Source organism: Parus major, chromosome 8 (assembly GCF_001522545.3).
Source record: "Parus major isolate Abel chromosome 8, Parus_major1.1, whole genome shotgun sequence".
In the NCBI taxonomy this organism is placed as follows: domain Eukaryota; kingdom Metazoa; phylum Chordata; class Aves; order Passeriformes; family Paridae; genus Parus; species Parus major.
In genome coordinates, this window is record NC_031777.1 from 12,684,435 (window position 1) to 12,706,854 (window position 22,420).

Consider the following 22,420-nt stretch of genomic DNA (forward strand, 5'->3'; position numbering starts at 1 on the left):
GCGTCGCTTGCGGATAGATGGACAACCCGAGGAAAACCCGGTTTTTAGCAACTACTTACTGATGTGTCACCGGTACTAATTAGAAACCCCCCCCCCCTCCCCGTCAGTTTGGTTCTCTAAAAGTCAACTGCTACGTGCAAGGGGCAGTTTTACTTGATTTAGTTGTCTCCGTATGTCACAGTTACTGATGTGTGTGCAAACGAAACCTGTGTGTCTACTCGAACACGATCTTCCATCAATCAGTTTTAAAGAGGTGTGTCTGAAAAGTGATTTATTTAATCGATTTTCTTTGGGGGTCTTTTTTGGAAAACAGCTAAGAGAAAGCTTTTTGGAAAAGCAGTGAGATGCCTTTCAAGGTGTTGAAGGTACTCTTGGCGTTGTCAGATAATGAGGGCATTAGCATCATTCAGTGATCCCTGACCATACTGAGGGGAAGGACCTAGAGGGGAACATTTGCTTATTTGGGATGGATTATATATAGATTTATCAGGTGCAGGCCACAGTTACATATACAGAAAGCCCTTGTAAGAGTTGATTTTAATCAACTGTAAGCATTAGAATAATAAAAAAAAAAAATGCAGCAAGAAGAGGCCTTTTAAGATAGGAATTATTTTTTTACCACAATAATTATTTTTTCAGGAAAATGTAACAAAATAGGAGAAGAAAAAGCGTATCAGGATAATGCTATGGTAGTCCCAGACACATTTCTGCTTTTGTAGCATCATGAGATGTCAGATGGTATCAGACATAAAACCTTATGGTCACGATCAGCCTTAATATTGAGACTTGGTTCTCTTTTTAAATGTTTGTGTGGGTTTTTTTTGTTTTGTTTTTTTGGGTTTTTTTTATCCCAAGGGATTGAATCTCTTAATTTAACAAAACCTGTTTTGTAGCATTTTGGCCTTGTTTGGTTCTTTTGATTTGAACATCAATTCCTTGACCACTTTATTTACGTGTTTGTTCTTTTGAACCCCTAAATACTGTTGAGATTAAAAAAGGGAATTTTTGTTGGGTTTTTTTGGAAATGTTTCTCTGTTGTTGGCATGTGATGTTTGTTTTGCTTTTAATTCTATTTCCTTTGTTTGCCTTAGGAAGTTCTAAAGATTATGTCAGTATTCATGTTGAGCATCTCTTTTTCCTAATATGTGTCAGAAGATGGATTGGTAGTTTCCATTCATTTCCTGGGTGCTAGATGATTACGTCAGAGAAATCTCTGTGACATTTTGGGTTGGCAGTCTTGTAATTAGCCTTGCTAAAAAGCTAATAATAGAATTTAATGATACTTAACTGTGCTTCATCTCCCAGTCACCAGTCTTTTGGGCAGATGACATGCTTTGGGATGTCAGGGCATGGAAAATGACATTGTTGGTGCTTGTGTTTCACTTTTTTTAAAAGTATTTTTATTTCATTTTATTAAACAAAAAATTCAGCTCCTGGGAGTCTCACGAGTTCGACAGCATTAGGTCTAATGATTAACTTTATTAAATAGATAGATTTTTCAGGTTTTGCATAGAGTTTTGTTCTGATTTGCCTTGGGCAATCCTCTTGGACTTAGTGTTTACCCGGGATGGCACTCACTCAGTTGTGCCAGAGTTGTACATTGTCTTTGCTTGCTCTTTTCATTGAAAGGAGTGGTGAAAGTAAGATTTTTTTTCACCAAAACAGCTTGTATGTTTTCAGTTGTAGTAGGTTTCAGAGATTAGGTTCTCTTCTATTTCATTTGTTTCTTGCCTATGACATTTTGGACATACATGTTCTGTGTAATTTTGTTTCTGTAAATGAAATATAAAAATGAATCATGTAACATAGCTATATTTTGTTCTATAGAGATGCAAATATAGACTAGGGAAGGAAATGGATTTCTGTGAAAGCAATTTCACTTTTTTTCCCCAAAATGAGTATTGTCCTTGAACACAGGGTATTAAATACTATGATTTATGAGTTGTTTTTTTTTAAATCCTTTTTTTTTTTTTTCTGTTTGTTTGGTGGACGGAGTTAATGCTCTTTCTGGAATTTGGAGGCAGAGCATCAGAATCTTGCCTAGGTAAAAAGATGTGAACTGGTGTTCACATCAACTGAGGTTTTTCTGAGTGATGGTACTTGTTGAATTGGAGCCATAGAGTGGTTCAAGATAACCTGGCTTATCTTAATGGGACTCAATTAATGTATTCCATTGCATTGGGTTTGAATGAAGTTGCTGAAAAATCATTACAAAATGAGTTTTTTTAATGATTTTCCTTTCTACATGCCTGCTATTAGAAAACTAAAAAACTGAAGCACCAGTAGCAGGACCTGTCTTGATGAGCATCTCATCAGCAGTGGGTCTCTGGCTGCTGTGAGGCTGTCACAGTGCTGCTCATCCAAAACCCCTGTGCCACATCAGAGATGCTGCAGCAGCCCTGAGTGTCAAGCCATGGGGTTGAGCTGTGTCTGCTCACAGGGCAGCAACCTGCATGTGCTGAGACCTAAATAACAACCTGTGTCATTTGACAGGGATGTACTGTGAGCACTGCATTCATCCTGGAAGTTTTCTGGTTAGTCTTTAAAGTGCTGCTTCCTGCTCATACATTCCTACAGCCCTGGTGCAGCATTGCTGCCAGGCTTTCATTCCTGAGTCAATCTCCTTCCTCAGCCCATCTGTCCCCATGCCATCCAGGGACAGATGCAGCTGGCTGGCAAGGCACAGGTGCTCAGGAGTGTGATCTGAGAAGTGCAGTCCCAGGGCAGAAGCAGAGCCTTCTTGCTCTACTGAAATGCTTGACTTTTTGATGGGGTTTTGGCTTTTTTGTTTGGGTTTTTCTGTGGGGGTTTTTTGTTTACTTGTTTTGTTGTTTTTGTGTTTTTTATTTTTTATTTGTTTTTGGTTTGTTGTTGGGTGTTTATTTCTTTTTTTTTTTTTTTTTGTAATTTTTATCTTTGAGTCAAGTGCTCTGATATGGGAAAGAGAAACGGTGACTGAAGGAAAAGTTCTGTGCTCTGTACTTGGGACTTACTGAGTTTGTATATCTATGGTCTTTGGTCAAGTAATTAACATTATTTACCAAATATGTGGTCAGCTCTGACTTGGTGGGCAGCTGGACTAGATGATTATTGTAGGTCTCTCCCAGCTGAACAATTCTATTCTAAATATCCCATCGGTTGTATAGGATCTAGTAAGGAGTCAAATTGTTACACTTTGGCTGTAAGAAATTTATTGTCTGCTAAGATATTTCTGCTTAAAGCCCCTTTAACTTCAGAGTTGCCTGGAGAGGCTGTGGATGGTCTGTCCCTGGCAGTGTTCAAGGCCAGGCTGGATGGGCTTTGAGCAGCCTGGTCTATGGAAGGTGTCCCTGCCCATGGTGGGTGGGCTGGAACTAGATGAGCTTGAAGGGCCCTTCCAACCCAAACCATTCTATGATTCACAGGTATTGCAGCAATTGTAGGAAACCCATAGAGAAATCCATCAATGTTTCTATAGGATGAGAAGGGCTACTGCTTTTCCCTTTTTCCAGCTGGTTTCCTAGCCTTTATGTAGGTTCCATGAAATGAAGATGCATTATAATATTGGTTTACTCTGGACTGATTATCTCTAAAGGGTGTAGTCACTGTTTCTTATCTGCCAAATCTGTACTTTGAGTTCTTCCACAGGAGAATTTTGAGGGCCCAAACAGTTGCTTTTGTTTAATCTGTTTTTAAAAAAGTACCGAAAACAACTGCAGCTTAACATATAATAAAATATATGGTCCCTTCCAATGGTAGACTTTTTTCTGTTGATGATCTCCTAAGTCATATTTTTAGGCACAGGTAATGACTTGAATGGGTAGATGTGTTTGTGTAAGGAGCATTACGCACACAAGCAGTAAAATATTTTTAAAAACGTAGATGAGGTGGAAACTGCAATTAGAAGAGTGAAAACCCCTAAGTATGATATTCTATGAGGGGATACTGAAACTTGGGCAGAAGCAGTGGCCCTGTGGGCTCCCTTTTTCCCCGCCTTGTGTGTCAGGTTTGAAAGAGTACTTCTGGCTCCATCCTTTTACTGTCCATAGAACTAATATCATGAACTCTCTGGTATACTGAGGAATTCTCAATACATGGATTATTTTTTATTTTTATGGGTTTTTGTTTGTTTCGGTTTTTTTTGGTTTTTAATCTTAAAGTCAAATGTGAAGGTGGCAGGAAGTAGGTTCTTGATTTGAGTCTATTCAAATATGTAATAAGCATAGAACTGCTAGTTGAGGGCTCAGTGCTATTTAAGCCATTTCCCAAAGTGCCAGTTCTTGCTCAGTGGGCTGGTTGCTTTTTTAAACTTGTTATGACAGATGTAGCTTGGGAAATACACGTCAGTCTAATCCTTTAGCTTCCAGTAGAAATGATTTCTAGAACGGTGAGGCTAGTGTCTCATTTTTCCAGAATCTGTAGAGTGATCAGTTCTGCATTATTTCTTTCTGGTAGATGTTAATAATTTTGACCTCTTTAAAATATTGTGAAGTGTACTTCAGGATTTTTTTAGTGACTCCACATGCTAATATGGATTACTTAAAATATCAAAACTGTATAAACAATAAGTGGTATAAAATGTGATGTATTGGACCTAAGATGTATGCTGACTGTCATATAAAAGCCAGGAGGAGATACTGACACATTTTCATTAAGATGTTTAAAGAGTTCTATTATGCAAATGTTGTTTGTTTTTATTTCCAAGTAAAAAATATATGATTACAGTACTTATCCATAAAATATATACTTCTGTTTTCCTAGGTGAGTTCCTAACGTATTTGTGTTTTCCCTGCAAACCAATTAAAGACTAATTTGTTTTAGGATAATACTTTTAATGTCATCACTGAAAAAAAATTGCCATTTAGACATGAAGTATTGCATTTTTTTAATTTTTTTTTTTTCAGTGGACTGGAGAAATCTTTAGGTTTGGCACATCCCAAACAAGGAATGGATGTCGAAAACCAGACATTCTGTCTTGAGCCTAGCTTTAGCCAGTAATGTTTTCCTTTGAGGAAGAAATTTTGAATTCTGGCAAAAGAAAGACTGTATAGTGAAAGATGCAATATCATTGTTCTTGTATCAAATTTACTGTACCCTGATGCTTAAGAAAAAACAAGATCATTCTGTGAAAATTGAAAAAGAGGAGCTACCATTTGAAGTATCTGCACAGTTTTCGTAAGTCTCCTTTCTTCTTCACTGACTTTGCTGCTGACTTAATAGCTCCAGGTCTGAGTAGCTCAAGAGCAGTTGAAGAATATGCAGAGACCTGAAGGAGATGCACCACTTCCAGCACATAGATCTAGCTGATGTGACTATCACCTCCCATCTCAGTCTTCCTTTCTGAACCTGCTAGTACCTATTTTGCTTCTAACATCCATGATTCTGTGTGCTGTGGCATCAGGGACTGATCAAATTTTATCAGGCTGAGTTCTCAAAATGCTGCTGGCAGAGAAGCTTTTAGTTAACCTGTAGTTCACTGAAACTATTCTACTAGTGTGTAACAGTGCTGTACATGATAAAGGGTTCTAGATTGTGATATCTGGGACATCAAAATACTCAGTTGTCTGTTATAATGTGAGGAGAAGCATCATCTAGAATCCAAGTCCTGAAAATATTTTCTGTGGATTTGCTGTGTCTCATGCCTGAGCTATTTCTTCATTCCTTACCTTAGTCAGAAAAAGTTACTGCCTTCACAAGTGTTCCTTAAATCTACTTTAGGCTGTTTATTTTTTTTACTTCATGGCTGGTACCAAGTTACTTTGGCTTCTATGGACACCTTGATAGTCTTGGAAAAAACTAAAGAGACCCCACTGGAGTACTGCATCCAGCTCTGGGGCCCACAACTAAGGATAAGGTGGACTTGCTGGAGTGAGTCCAGAGAGGGATCACAAAGGAGACCAAGGGGCTGGAGCAGGTCTCCTGTGAACACAGGGTGAGAGAGCTGAGGTTGTTCAGCCTGGAGAAGAGAAGGCTTTGGAAGGACCTTAGAACACCTGCCACTACATAAAGGGGGGCTACAGGAAAGCTGGAGAGGGGCTCTTTACAAGGGCTCACAGTGATACCACAGGGGTTCAAACTGAAAGGGTGTGGATTTAGAATAGACATTAGGAAGAAATTCTTCACTGTGAGGGTGATGTGGCACTGGAACAGATTGCCCAGGAAAACTGTGGATTCCCCATCCCTACAGGGTTCAAGGCCAGGTTTGATGGGACTTTGAATATCCTGGCTGCAGGACTGGGAACCAAATGATCTTTAAGGGTCCCTTCCAGCTGAGGCCATCTTATGATTCTAAGATTTGTTCAGACTTTTCTCCTGGTCTACTACTCGAAAAAGAAGTGACCTCTGTGCATCCTGAAGGAGATTAAAGTGTTTTGTCATTTCTTCCAGAAGAGAACTGGGGAAGCTTGATAAATAATGCAAGGATGAACAGTTGCCAGCAGCTGTGTTACAGGGCAGAAAAACCCAAGGGTACATAGCAAGGTATTCAGGTTTTCAGTTTTATGTACAACTTACTGAGAAAGTTAAGGAATTGCCCAGCAAGCTATGTAGTCTATCCTAGTGCTCTTTTTCTGAGAACAGTGAACTTTTATTATGATACTTGAACAACTCATGATGCTGTTTTTGATAAGACAGTGATAAAGCAACAGAAGAAGAAAGTTTTAAATCCTGAATCATATGAATTGGGTAGACTAAGCAGCCTCTGAATCAAATGGAAATGGTTTTATTTGATAAACTAGTTAGCTAATCAAAGAAAATAATTCCAGGATTATTGAAGTAGGTTATATACCAAGAAGCTAAAGCTTTTTAGCTTTATGTGCCTTTCTCTTGCTGTCACATTTTTCAGCTGTTACAACATTGCATGAATGTGGAATTGCCAAAATACTTTGTTCACTCTGTGATCACATTGTTGCAGGACTCATTTGGTCCCTGTTATCCTACCTCTGTTTCAACCTGTGTGCACATCTGCAACTTCTTTCCTTGATAGGTTTCTTCTTCCATTCCCACGTGTTTGTAGGAAAGATAAAACATTTTTTGTTGTTTATTTGTTGTTTGTTTTGGTTTTTTTTTTTAAATATGCAAGTGCTGGGGACTTCAGGAAGCCACTTTTTTTGAGATGAGGAATGCCCTTTTCTGGAATGCAGGAGGAGTTTAAAGCTAAGGGACAGTTTATTTCATGCTCTTCCTATGTGAATGGATAATTGCTTTGCAACATTACTGAAGAATAAAAAAATAAATCACACTGTTAGGTCTGCAGTAACTTTGTGTAGCAGATGTCAGTATTGGCCTGTTGGGACACATAGCAAGACAAATACATGATTTGATAGTCTGATTCAGGTTTTATCTCAGCATTAAACCACTAATCCAACAGAGCTATAACCAGGAGAAACAATTGAAAATTTAGAATCACTGTGTATTTTCTTGGGAATTCTTCTTTATCTGTCTGTGTTCCTGTTGTGGTGTGATGGCATACGTGAGCGGTGCCTGCAGAAGTTATATTTGTACTTCCACTTGAATGTATTTCTGCCGTGCTTAGTATGCATGTGATTTACAAACACTAACAATATCGAGGCCATATGCTTCATCCTTTGATGGGCTCTCTAGAAGTAAAGTGGCAAGCAGATGTGAACAAGGCAGGCAGGGTTCTGTTTGCAACAGCTGAATGCCTGCTTGTCCTACAAACGATGCACTTATGTTTAAGTGAGAAATTGTTAATCCAACTAATCCTGCACGATTAAGGAATTTGTATCATTGTTTGTAATCTAAAATAGTAGGCTTGAAGTAATAATCAGTTTTTCAACTAAACAATTCTTGCTCATTGTACATCATGCAGGATTGAGGAGATGGGTGTCCATATGATACATAATAAATGACAGCCAAAGTAGAATTGTAAATAGCTTTAGCTGTGCTTCTCAGCCTTAAAAGCAGAGTGGTGTTTAAAAAGCTTTATATGCTCTTGCAGCATCCCTCAGAGCCACTGAAGTTCATGATGGCCCAGCTTTCATCACACATGGTTTGTATTTAGCAGAGATGTGGTAACCTCAGAGATTGCAAGATTGCAAGTAGAAAGTCCAGCTGAAGTGGATATCCTGTATCTCTGGCACTCAGAAGTTGCACATGAGACATACTGTTTTAAGGAGGAATATCTATTGAAAACAAAGTCCTTTGTGTTTGCACATATTAAAATGAACATGGTGTTGGACAGTGACTAGGAAAGCAGAAGTTCTAGCATTTGCTATCTCTGATGGGCAAATTGCCTTTGCAAAGATCACTTCTTATGATCACTTTACCTGTGGATCAGAAAATATTTCTTTTCAATGTAAAGTGCTAAGAAATCTGCAGTAGAAAAATTACTGTATATATTAAGGCTTTTTATAATCTACTATTAGTGTAAAAAATTGTTCAATATAGAATCAAAACTGACTCTTAATTCTGGATGCCACTTCCTGGGCTGTGAGGCACCATAAAAAACCTTCCTGGCCATACGGTATGAAAACTCAGGTTGTGGATTCCACTTCTGGTTGTCAGTCTGGACAACACACAGTTATATATAGTTTCATATGTATTGTGTAAATGTATCATAAATATCCATTGTCTAATTGTTATACATTGAATATTTATATTAAAATGTCATTAATTATAGGCACTTGCTAATGTACAGCCAATTATAAATGCAGTATAGCTATGTTTTAAAAATACTATTTTTCTTTCTCTGCTGTTATTACTTCTTGCCTCTCATCCATGTCAGGTTAAAGACTATGTATGAGGGCATTCAGAGTTTTTAGTTTTATAATCAATAATTAAGAAAAAAGCAGCTACCAAGAGCAGAAGTCAGCCTAACAGAATTCTGCTATTTAGATTTTATTTTTTCCTTTCTCTATAGAGCATATTGAAACACCTGTGGTTTTAGGTTGGTAGGTTTCATACTGTCTCTAAAAAGGGTCAGTCCGAGTTATTTTTTATCATTTGAATTTTGAGTAATATTATGAGGATTTCTTTGATTAATGTATAGTTTGCCTCCTTATAAATCAAGTATTGAATATTAGAATCAGCAAGTGGAACTCAGCTTCCCAGTGTAGTTATTTTGTGTAGTAACAGGGATTTCTGTGACCTGTCTGTAGCAATTTAGGGCTCAGACACGATTGAATTAATTATGCTGACAGATTTCTTAATCACGGGTCAGCTGAGCTGCAGTAACCAACGCCATGGACTTGCAGCCTGTGGGGAGCACGAGGTGAAGTATTTGAGCTTGACCTGCTTTAATCAAGAGTTAGCCCAGGATGTATTATTTTTCTGGGTTTTACAGAGTGGGTGCAGAGGCTGTCCATGTTCTCAGCTCTGCTGAGAAGGAGGAGCCTCACCAGTGCAGCAGCTCCTGGCTGATGCCTGACCTAGCAAGTGCCACTCTGTGCCTGAGGTCAGCTCCACGCAGAGCCACGTGTGCATGTGCCCAAGCTTCGGCACATCCTTCATAGTGCTTTGATCATAGTTACATCGATTGAGCCTGATTCCAGAGCCTCTCCACTGCTCGGTTTCTGCTTTCCCTGTTCCTGTGAGGAGCATCCTTAGCCCTGTTGGGGTGTATCAGGGCCAGGCCTGAGGCTGCAGCCACTGTGCACTCCAAGCGCACAGACACGAGTCCGGGAGGTCCGGGGGAGGCCTGGGGAGCCGCTGCTGCCGTAGGCTGGGGGCCACGAGCGCGTTCCACAGGAGCGGCGTGGGGACGTTCCGGCTCTTAGCGTGGGCCCCTTTGCCAAGAGCTCGCGCCTGGCTGGAGTCAGCGCTTCAGTCGGTCATGGGGACTCTTTCCAGAGCATTTAGCAAAGGCAGATGAGATTTGTAAGCAGATTGACCTTGGGGGGCATGCCAGTGGTTTGGGGACATCTGCAGCTGGCAGAATGAATGTACAGAGCTGGGCTGTGAGCTGTCAGCGTTGCCTTGGCGAAGGGATCTGCCCACTCAGGCGGGGTGGACACGTAGCTGTTAATGCCCAGCTGTCAAATGGTAGTTGTGAAATGAGGCTTCTGTGTAAAGCACTAGGAGGTTGTGCGTGAACAGTTACACCAGAGCTGGATTGCTAATTTGTTATCTTGGTATTGTTAATGAATTATCTTGCTGTTGATGGAGTTTAATCGCATGCTTCAGTACTACTTGAAATCACAAGGCTTTCCTGAGGTGGAGTGCTGTGTGTGAATGATTGGTGGTGATAGAATTTTTTTCTGGAACCACATTCATTTTAGTAGCTGGTACTGCAGTTTTACTCAGTATTTCTTCTGTTTCTGAATTGATTGTGATTGTTGTGTGATTAGGAGTAGAGAGAAGTCATAAAGCAGAGACTATTTCTTTAAAAAACTAAATATGTTTACATATGCAAGTGTGTATGCACAATGTGTTGCCAGAAAAATTCATGTTTACATGGTTGACTTGTATCTGTAGTTTAGTTCATATGTACTTTTAACCTTGAACACCAATGGCAAAAATGTAATGGCTCTAAGGATTGATTCATTTACACCAGAATACTTAAATTGCTATCACTGAATGTGCGCAAGCACCTATCATTGCAGAACACTGGCTAAAAACGTATGTCTGTACATTTACATAACAGTATGTATTTTATATTATATCCTTTATTGTCTTCACAGATTGGACCAAAAAACCAGCTATTATAGAGTCTGCCTTGAAGACAGTCAGTGTCAGAGCTTCAGAAGATCTAAAAATTTTAAATAGACTCATTCATCCTTAAAACACTTCTCTCACCACTTGAGAGCTTTTTTCAAGATATTTGATAAAGCCAACAGCATATTTACTATTATTTTACAGATCTGTGCAAAGGAAATGATCCTTGTTAGGGTAAATCATTATGCACTATTTCATGAGTGGACAGAGATACAGTCACATATTGAAGAAGAGTAGCTGGGCTTACTTTGACCAATAGACTTTGCAATTAGTTTTCAGAGTACCATTGCATGCCTTAAAGAGCTGTTTTTATGCTCTTCTGTCTTCACAGCAAAGTATACAATCTCCCCTCTGTCTTGTAGGCATTTCCTGTACTAGGAAATTTTTGCTGAAATTTGCCACTCTTGCTACTCCTATTTCAGCTCATTGGCTGCTGTGCCAATGAGGGCACTTGGGACTTCCTCTTAATTCAAGCACTGCATTGTGTAAACTTCTAAACAGGGTCAGACAACATAGTGTTGCCAGCTGCACATCTGCAGCCATCTGGATTTGTGGCAGGAGCAATAAAATAGACATTGTGTAGCAGAGCTGAAAGAGTGACAAAAGTGGTGCAAATCATATTTGCAGAAAACTGACCGTAGAGAAACCCACCATAAAGAAATCCACCATATTTGATCTGCAGAATATACAGTTTTGTTATTGCAAAGGTCTTTCTACTTGTGCATTTAGCAAATAGAGATAAATGGGATATGCTACTGCTGTGTTTGGTGAAAAACCTTGCTGGCTAATTCATTCCCATTCCATTGTTTAGAGCAGAGGTAAGTAAGTATTAAAGCCTCTGGTGCTCATAAACAGGCCTCTACCCCCAATCCTATGACTTCATTAAGATTCTGTTTCTAATTAACATCACTTCAGTATCTTAATTTATTATAATAACATTCTTAAGGAGAAATAATGGCACACTGAAATTACAGCTTTCAAATCTGAGGGAGGAGGTGCAGGGGGAATGGTCACACATTGTTTTGTGTCTGGACTTGCTAGTTGTTTGAGGTGAAGCTAGAAGAGACACTTCTGACCTCTTTTCTTTTGGATCCTTTCTCCTTGACCAGCATCTCTAGTGACCTTTCTGAGAATGAGTCTACCTGGTCAGTGAAGCTTCAAAAGTTAACTTCTGTAGAGTCATTCTCTTTGACTGGGTTACTCAAGTGTAAGTACAAGGTGCAGTCTCTACTTTTCTCTCCCTGAAAGCTTTTATTTGGTCACTTGTTTCCTGGCTCTCAGAGGCACTAGAAGTATGGATTAATACTGTCAGGATTTCTTACTGCTGGTTTTATGCTGAATGCACATATTTTGCACGTTACCTTAATGTGAGACATCTCAGAATAAGACATAGTTTTAGACCGAATACTTCCATGCATGGATTTTTAAAGTGTTTTAAACTCACTTTTAGTGACACCTGGATTCTTTGCAGTAATGCTTACAATGTAAAGACACAAAGTATATTAGAAGAATGACTTATAAGCTAATATGTTCAGGAGTGGGCATTGCATTTTTTGACTTATCTTTCTGATTTATCTGACCTGTTAAACATCTTTCTCAAATATTTAGTACTACTTCCCTGTAAAATTGGATTGTCTTCCTAGTTTTGTTTTATTATTTTCTTGGGACAGTATTCATAGCCAATACCTATTTCCAGACTTTGGATGAGGTATTGCTCTTAACCTAGAGCGCCATAGATTTCACAACTAATCCAGCTCCTGTTGAAGTTAGTGGGGTTGCTACCTTTGATTTCAACTGGATGTATTTCATTTGTTGGTAATTATACTGTAACCTAAGGTAATGGTAAGGGAAGAGGTGCTTATACAGAGGCCATTATTAGTAGGAGTGGAGCTACTTATGTGATGACAAAGACAACTGCTTTATTTTGAAGGTCATTTTTAATAAAAAATTAAGAATTATTTTTTTGAGTTGTCTGTGTGAATTTATCATTAGTAATCAAATACTAGTTGATAATAATAATCATAAGTAATAATCCAGTTGTGTGTATGTTTTGTAAACATACATATTTTGCCACAAAAGTCCAGAAAACAATTTTTGTTGAATCTTGCAGGTATTAATCTTCTGTACAGCATGTTATTCTCACAGCTCTGTAAAAACAGAGAGTACTTATACTGTTCCAGTGTTTGGTCCTCAATTTTCCATTGTTTGATGGCAATGGCAATTCAGTGAAAGTGGCTTTCCTTGAACTGATCTCAGGAATAATATATCTGCAAAGCATATCTGGCCTTGAGTAGAAGTGAGCTAGAAGTAAGACAGTGGGAAAAGTGAGAAATACAGATATTCTCCTTCTGAGCCTCTGAGAACAGTCGGCTACAGTCATATACTGACTGTAAAACCACTACTTTGTGACCAGAATCATTAAGAGGTGCCTATTATGTGATCAGATTTTTTTTTCAAACAGGGATGAAAGCCCCTTCATGTTGAATTTTGCAGTTGAATGTTCATCCTGGGTAGAAAAGCGCAGTTGCATACATCACCTAAGGCTTAAAGTATAAAGTAACATTGCTGTTGGATATGATCACTGGTATGGGTGTCAGATGCATTGGTATTGTGTTTATCAAGGAATCACATTTTCAATATGCACAGAAGGGTTAGGACACCCATCTGCCTCAGCAGAAGAACAATGTACAGTTTTCTTGGCCAGTGAAGAAACAAAGGGGTTCACCAAGGCTGGGTCATGAAGAACCACAGTCTTTTCCACATGTGTCACTTGAAGTCCAGTGGAAGACTTATTTGATACAGCTGAGTCCAGAGATGAACATAAATGAAATTCATCTTCTCATAGAGAAGATAAATCATAGAGCTTTGAGCACTTTGTTTTTCCTTCACCAAATATCAGTGTTTTAAAGGTTGAAGTTAAGTGCTTGAGAAAAATAAAGAATTTTGATGTAGAATTATTTTTCAAATTCCTTCATGAAATAATTATATTTAACAACAACCTTTTTCATGGTATCAATCAGAGATCAGGAAACTAAAATCAGGTGATATCTGGCCATATTACAACTCATTTTCCTAAGGAGGTGTGTTTGTAAAGTGTGGAGTTGGGAAACTGCATAATGGCATCCTTGGTTTTTGTAAAATGAAAATGAAAGCACTTTAAAAACCGTAAGAATTTCCTATGATAAGAACCTTATCTCGAGTATTTGAGCCTTAAGTAACTTCACAGTTTGAAATGTGAATTTATGCCTTTAGAAGGCAGTTTTGAATTAATTTTTCTCTCTTCCCCTCACCATTTACTAGGACTTTTTTTAGATGTAGAGATTTTCCCTAGATTAACATTTTTTCCCTATTTTTTATGTTATTTTTTAAAATTAGAAAAGCTTGCTGCATGGGCAAGAATTCTCATGAATGTCTCTTATCTACTACCGCTTACAACGTGTACAGCAAGAATACTTGTGCCAGCATTTAGACAGTTTTAGAGCCAGGTGCCAGACACTTACTTGGCCCCCAGACTGCCACACCGGCATTCCTGAGCGTGCTTTCCTCACGTCCTGGCCGTTCCTGATCGCCTGGAGAGCTGCAGGCTTTGCCTGTTGGACACCACAGATGGGCTCCAGAGAAGATGTCGTTTGCACACGTGATCAATTGCTCAGTTAAGGAAAAAAGGAAGCTCTTAAGAGGCTTCCAAATATTTAATTTTTTTTCCTCTTGTGATAATGAATGAGATAATTTGGTGGAAGATGAAGTTGTCCATGTCTCTGATTATGTTCTCATGTGGTTCATTTCTGGCTTCCTGCTTATAAATGCTTGGTTATTGTGTGCCTCTTGCTTTCAAGTATAAGTAAACTCTTCCTGAAGAGAGCAGCCTTTACCATTGTAGACATACTCAGTATGTTACTATGTATTAAAAAGGGCAATAAAGAGTGTTTGTTTCCGTCAAAAGTAAAATTACTCTTTAGTAGCATATAGCCATACTCTGCCCTACAGAGAAGTAAATAAAGCAGATAATATTTCACTATTAGATATGTAAACTTTTACTGCTATTTTTCTTTTGTAAATGGACATGACCAAATATATTAAATTTTAGTATTTTTCTCTAAAAAATATAGGGAATACATATTTTTTTAAACAAAATTGAGAGGCACAAAAAGGCTGAGTATTTTTTCCAAATTCTTTCTCTAGAAAAGCAATTTTCTTTTCACATTTTTTCTGTAGACCTTTAGAAGCTTCTATGCAGTATGGTCCTATATTCCCATGCTGAATGCGAGAGGATATTTTCTATTTAATCAATACCACACAGATTTATCAAGGATTTATTTTTTTTCATTTTCTGCAAAACTACTGGTCATTTGTTACCATAGAAAATGTACTCTGAAAATTGACCAGGGCATGTGCTGTCAGTTTAAGCAAGCAAGAAGCAATGAGAACAAGAAAAACACAAAGAAAATGGCCTCAAGGGAAAGCTCTGCATAATGAGCTTGAAATTGCTACTGCTGGAAATACAGTTGCTGCTTTTCCTGCCGGGGCTGTCACCTCACTCAACCATTTTAGCTTCAAGTGGAGAGTGGAGCTTTCAGCATCACTAAAGGCCAAGATTTCTCAAACTCTGAGGTCACTATGATAATTGGTACATGGATGGCATTTTTAAATAGGAAATAGGCCAGGAGTAGCCCATGGTCTCAAAAGTTAAAAAGACAAGGTAAAGAGCAGGAATAACCAAGCATATAGAAGCCGTGTTTTTAGAAGAGATCTGCACCACACTAAGTGGGAACTCAAAATGAATAGGGAGGCCATGCAGTTTAATTGATAACAATTCTCTTAGAGATATGTAAATAATTCCCAGAATTTTTGGCTCCATTTCCTACCTTCCCTTCTTTCCTGATAAGGAAGAATGAGGAAGTTCATTCTAGAGAGAAAAGCAGAGCTATGGCGTGCCTGAGATGCTCATTCTCCCAAGGTTATTTCTTGGAGATGGTTTCATACAAGTTTTGGTTACTGTTCAAGTCATGCCTAAATGGGAGAAACACAATGAATGAAACTAAGTCAGAAGAGAAATTACAATGCACAGTGTTGTGAAATGTTCTTCTTAACTTGACGAGTTGAGCACATGGATGAATATTTAGTGGTCTTTTTAATGTGGTAACCACTTTTCAGTGTTACTCATCTATCTGAGTGGTTGCTGTAGTTACAGCATAACCTTGAGAACTGGCAAAGAGGGAATAGTGTATTCTATGACATTCCCTAGCCTGTGTGAAATATTTCTTGAACATTTGTGTAGATGTTAGCTGGAAAGGTCTATGTCTCTATACACAGAAATTTATTTCCTAATCCCAAACAGAGATTATCAACCTTATATTTCAGGATTTATCTTGTTTAACCATATTAATGTATCCTCGGATATCTTGTCATGCAAATGAATATTTAAGTCTCACTTGAGTCCTGGGGCTTTATTGGGCTTTATGTGATATATATGAGAATGTAGGTCATAAAGTAAACCTCATTAGTCTTTTAAGAAGTGCAGATTTAAGGTCATTTATTTATATAGGTGCTGGCTGTTGTAAAACATAGGAGACACTAGGGGAAGTTTGTTTATGGAGTCAGTTTACTGGAAAATCAACAATGTCAGAACTTCTCTAGCTCTAATATTTGGAATGAGTCAGGCTTGACATTTTGAGTTGAAAAGAACGGAGAATTTAGAACCAAGTTAAGAATATACTGGATGGAAGGACAAATTAGATTTTTAAATTGACATGCAGTGCTAAAACTAGGCACAGCTTGCCTGGATTCAGAAAAATGACTAATACAGAAAAATCCTGGACTTACTTGGGAGGAAGGAATCAGTGTAGGGAATGTGTGCAAAATGCTGTAAGAATTCTGAGACGAAAACAAAGTAAGGGAAAGGTATTAGGTGGATGGCAATAAATGCAAAACGATGTATTACTAGTATAAACACACCATGAAACTCAATCAGTTTATATATTAATATGGAGTTAAGAGGTGAAACAAGAAGAAATATTAGTTTTAGATCTTACCCATCTCAAATTCTGTTCCTGGCTGTCAAATGGATTGTCACATCACAGACAGGATATGATTGCTATAGAGATGGTTCCAAAAACAACTGTAATTTGATTTTTGCTGGGCTAATATTTTTATGTGCTTCCATAAGAGTAAATTATTGTTGTTGTGTTCCTTGTTTCAACACTTACATACACAGTGTTTTTTATCTAAGGACTCTGCAAGTTGTTTATGCATATGTTCTTCAGAATACTGGAGAGCCTGCACTTTGTACTGTTAGACTTTGGATGAAAATTGTTCTTTTACTTATACTATATATGCTGTAGCTGTATGTTAAAATGGAAGGATGGCCTCCCCTGCTTTTAACAACTGTCAAAAGATCTGTGAGCTAAGAATTTTAATACATACCTGTGGGAAATCTGTACAGTGATCTACAGTAGTATGACCCTGTTAGAATAAGGTAAAAGATGCTTCTAATACCCTCTCTTTTTTGTTGCAATCATATTTCTATACCTGAACTTGTGTAGTTTTGTCCAGGTGTTTATGTTGTCAGAACATTCAGATTCTCCATTGTAATCTTTCACTCCCAGTTTTGGCAGTGAAACTGCCAAATAAAATATTCCAAAAACTTTTTGCCCCAAGACTTAGAGAAGTACACAAGTAACTCTGTTGAATTAAATGTCATTTGTTGGCTGGTTACAACTCGCATATGCAGTGGAAGGGGTAATGCTGGTTCCTGTGCCAGCAGGAATACAGAAATTGCGCCTTCCAGGAATATACCTGGCAGGCAAATTGCTGTAAAGTACAGGGGGCATATCGCTCTCCTTTTCCTCTGCCCTGTAGAGCTGATTATTGCCAGTGATGCTGGAGAGAAGAAAGGGAAGGAATTGCACTGGGAAGCAGAATTTCTCCTGGGATTTACTGAGATTGAAAAGGATTTTTCTTCCATTTCTGAAACATCAATAGGCTGATTATTGAGATGAGCAGTGCTTGTGCTGAAGGATGGAGGAAGGAGAACAGCTTTAGCTGAGCTGCCAGTACAGAAAAATAAAGAACCTGTATTTATTGCCAAATTCTAGAAGGATTCTATCAAAGTGAATCCATGGAAGCATAGAGATGAATGCCTTGTGAGCTCAATGACTCTTATTACTTCTGACAGTAGAGCACTAGGCCTTCTGTAGCAGAAATTTTGTTTTTAGCTGAATTCCACATCCTTCTGACCCTTGCACCTACGTGCCCACCCTTAGAGTATTCTAGTTCAGCTAAAAACTTGAATGCTGCTGTTCTTGGAACAGAGGGTTTTCTTCATACAGGTCACCATCAAAGACAGGAAATGTAACAAGGAAAAGCTGTTGGCAGCAGCAAAGATCTAGATACAGCCGATGAAGACATTGCTGGAAGTGAGGATCTCCTTTTCTGTAACTGAACAAGCAGTTCTCTCTTTAGTTAACCCCAGCTTCCCTACCAGCCAAGAACAGAATCTTTATTCTTAGATCAGCAGATTCAGTCTCTGCTTAGAGCTGGAGAGTTGAGCTTGCTGGCACTCTTGGTGTTCTTGCAAAAGGTTGAGCACTGTATCTCACAGATGCTTCCTTTGTGGTGAATTCTGCTTTTTCCTGGAATTTCAGAATCTGTGAAAATTTTACTGAAGTCTATTGAGTTTGGCAGAAAGAATTAAAGACTGAATCTGACTCGATTCAGGTTGCCTAGTCCTTGAGAGGAAAGAAAAGCATTACTGTGACTCACAGTAAAAGTATAAGTGTTTCTGTTCTCACCTTTATGAATCACATTTAAACCGGTATTTTTGGTATGTTTTTTCATGAGAGCTATAGGGATCACTGGGTTGATTTCTCCTTTTCATAATTTGGATGATCTCGAATTCAAGGTTGAATTATTTTTCATGTATACTGATAATTTGCTAATTATAGCCGAAGAAATTCTACTTCACTGGGCTGAAAATTTGCTTGCATCACAATAGAGAGAGGATATTTTTTAGTTCAGGTATTGAAATTTCTTTTTTATCTAAAAACTCCACTAGGATCTGAAGCCAGTCTAAAGTAATAGATAATGACTGTTTTGATACCAAATTAAATTTTGCTTTTTACATACTTGCCTCCAGAGTTATTTTTGTTGCTTGTGCCACATTATTTATGAATAGCACTTTCCTCCACAATTTAGCCCAAGGGTATCTGCATAATCTACAAACAACTAAGGAAGGTCATTAATTGCATCCTTCCAGTTGACAAGAAAATGTGTGCATGAGCTAGTGCCCACAGATTTTTTTATTTATTTTGTAGAACTGCTCACACCTATTATGATATATGAAAATATTTATATTTTTTTGTTAGGGCAAAGGTTAAGAAAAATGTCAGCTATTCATCAGATTTGATGGCATTATTGATTGCATTTGTGGAGTATTAAGATTTCACTTTGGTAGTCTTCATTCTTGTTGATCAAAGTGTGATGTACCTGTCAATAAGCTCTGTGTTTTTCATGCAGAGGAGTGGAAGGGCCTTGCCTGTAAGCCCCACAGTGAACCCAGGTTAGAATCCAGTGGTCAGTGACCTTTCTGCTCTGCTTTTCAATTATCCTTACCATAAAGCTTCAGTGTTGTAGCTTTAGATAGATACATGCTTAAATCTTGCCTTTGGCTTTTGAGTCTGTCCATAATTGTAGTGAACAAATTAAAGGTCCATGCTTTGTTGTACAGGTAAATACATAACCTAGAGAAGATGTTTTACATTCAAAATATATTTTTTCTAGTTTGGTGTTTTTTATGTTTTTTTTGCCAGCCGTAAGGTGAATGATATATAGACATGAGAACTTTATTTTGGGTGGAGTGAATGTGAAACAGGCCATTCTTAATGTTAAAATGTCAGTGGTGACACTTTGTTCAAGCATGAGGAACAGAGCTAAAGCCAGACTTGATAAATTTAGCTAGCAAAATGTGAATCAAACCCTGTTAAGTGCCTCCTGGCAAACCAAACCTCTGATGTGAACAGGAGCTCTGTTATGATTTTTTTTCCCCTTTCTCTCTACCATAGTCCAGAATTTAAAGTTCAACTCTGCAAAGTGCTGAGTGTCAGGGAATGTCATGTGGGAACTGAAATGTTCAGCCTCTTCCAAGATTAGGCCTTTACTTTGGTCCAGATCTTGTGCATTATGTGATCTGTTGTTCTTGAACTAACAGATTTCTTTCTCTTTCCCCTCATCCTGAAAACTAGGTTATGTTATGTCGCCTACAAATCCTCCTTGTAATAATTTATTCTCTTTTAAGGCAAATAAAGTAAAGCAAGCCATAAGGCATATTTTCCTGATAAGAAGATTAATGTACAGAACTTGATTCACTTATGCTGTCTTTTGTGCTGGTTTGGTCTTGTTTCTTTAAGATGAGATGTCTGTCTCTGTAATATTAGTGTATTTTACTTGCTGTAATCTGATGCACCATTTCTCTCCCTTTTTTTCTCCTCCCCTAAGATTATCGTTGGAGAAACTGCAGTCTTTTGTCTACAGTTAGCTACAAAGGATTTTGAAAACCAAGAGAAAACAATATTAACTGGAGACTGTTGTTATATAAATCCACTGGTGCGCAGGACCATCAGATTCCTTGGTATGAGCAAAATTACTGCTTTCATTTTCTGAATGGTGAGAGTGATCAATTATGTCTTAATTTTGATCTGGGGAAAATATTTAGATAGCCATTTAACATTTCATGTGCAGTCTTAACTCAGATGCTCTTTTCTTTTTAGGTAGAAAATGAAGCTTTTTGGAAGTTTGGATTAAAGAAACAATAGCAGAAACAGCAGTAAAAATAGAAAAAACTGGGACCACTAGGGGAAAAAGCAGCCAGCAGGGGTGAAGTGGAGGAAGGTGATATCCTTGTGCCATATCTATAGCTGATAGTAAACACACACACATCAAAGTTGAAGACATTGGGATATAAATGTGTGTTTGAAGCCAAGCCGATTTAGTTGCTTTCTTAGCCTGGATATTGTATTATAGACTCTAGCAGAAAATTGTACAAAATCTGTGCTACATTGGTTTTGGCTGAAACTCCCCCATTGACTTTAGTAGATATGAGATGCCATCTTTTTTACTTAGTTTGTTCTAAACGTATTTGGAGGGAGAAATCCCAGCACTCAAAATGTGTATGATCGTTTCCAGATGCTGATTTATAATGCATGTAGGGATGCCATAGCAGGGCTCAAATCTGCTGTTTGCTTCTCTCTCATGGTTGCATCTGAAGGAAACAGCTGGAGGAACAAAGCCTTGGGGCAGCTAATCCTGTTGTGTACCCTAGTCTCAGGGGGAGGGAGGGCATGTGCAGCTGAGTCTGCATTCGCAGTGTTTGTGTAACAACTGTGCCTGCCTTCCCAGAGTGTGATTGCTCCCAATAAGGAGACTGTCTTGTATAGGTCTGGAGGAGGTTGGGAGTGATGATGAGGAGCTCCTCCCACTCCAGTTCCTCTCTGTGTAATCAGTGCCTGAGTTTTATTCCCACTAAGTGGTCCCTTCCTTCCTCACAGAAGCAAAAAAAATTAGGTAGGGGTGGCAGGAGTGAACAAAGGTGTCTCTGCTGTTCCAGCAGACAAAGCATCGCTACCCATTACACTCCTCCAGAGTGATGTGTCCACCTGTGTTGTGCAGTGCACACCCTCGAGACTGGCTGAAAGGCCCTTCTGTGAAGTAACATGGCCAGGCACAATGTGCTGCTCACCACATTCTGGCATCTTGGGAGGAATTAACATTAGTGTGACATTGCTGACCAACCAGGATCCCAGAAATCCTTGGTCCTCTAGCTTTGCTAAGTTAAAAACCTGACCTGAATGAATGCATGTTTCTGTGGAATTATGTCTGCTGTGATATTGATCCATTAAATTCCTCATAGCACCCCATGAAATTGGGATTTGCCAGATCTCACCCTATATTCACAGTGGATTGGAGTATGGGAAACGTACAGTGATTTGCCCATGGAAATACAGGAGGAAATCTCTAGCTCAGGTGGAATTGGAACAAGTGCCCACTGGCTTTGCCTGCTGGTCAGGCTGCTGTGTTTGCATGTATTTCCAGAGCTCTTTCTCTGTTTACAAAAGGATAGAGGGACCTCTTTATAGCAGAAATCTGTTTTCTTTTAAGTAATCAGATACATGCATTTACATTCTAATGAATGAGTACATGTGCTTAATGCTTTGCTGGTATGTCTGATTAAAAAACTCCTTAGCATAAGTAGTTCCTCAAATATATAAATCTTTAGCTCACTGTGTTGATACTGTGATTAATATGCCATGCATAGAGATTTGCCCAGTAGCAGGCAGATGAAGACAACTGGTGCATGGGAATACTGAATTATTCAGTACTTTAGATTCTTTACAGATGCAAGGGAAAATAAAAGTTTGTCCAGTTTGTGTTATGACTTTCCAAGTTACTTCTCCATCAGGGTCTGACCTTGGTTTTCAAGCAGATTTATTGGGTGAATCATTTCCCTCTGTCACTTTTGTTTAGTGAACATGGGCAAAAGTTAGGTACCAGTAAAGCCAGGTACCCCAGACAGGGGATGTGCATGGCTATGGGGCCTAGGGAAGCAGGCTGCTTGCACAAGGGATGAGTGTTCCTGTGAAAGATGGGAGAGACATCAGGTGTGTGGGTACATTGCAGTGTTGCTGCTGCAGTTTTGTGGGAAAATACCATCTCCAGTTTGAGCCATGGTCTTTAGGGTACAGTACATGGGAGGATTTTTCATGTTCTTGAATGG

At 38.6% G+C, this 22,420-nt stretch overlaps 1 protein-coding gene across 1 annotated transcript in view; it reads left to right on the plus strand.

Moving 5' to 3' along the window:
• Positions 1 to 22,420, plus strand: part of PLPPR5 (phospholipid phosphatase related 5) — a 76,170-nt gene that overhangs the window by 32,192 nt on the left and 21,558 nt on the right. Inside the window, exon 2 of the mRNA XM_033516456.1 lies at positions 20,104 to 20,278. Within this exon, the coding sequence (XP_033372347.1) occupies positions 20,104 to 20,278 (175 nt within the window). The remainder of the gene's footprint in view (positions 1 to 20,103; positions 20,279 to 22,420) is intronic.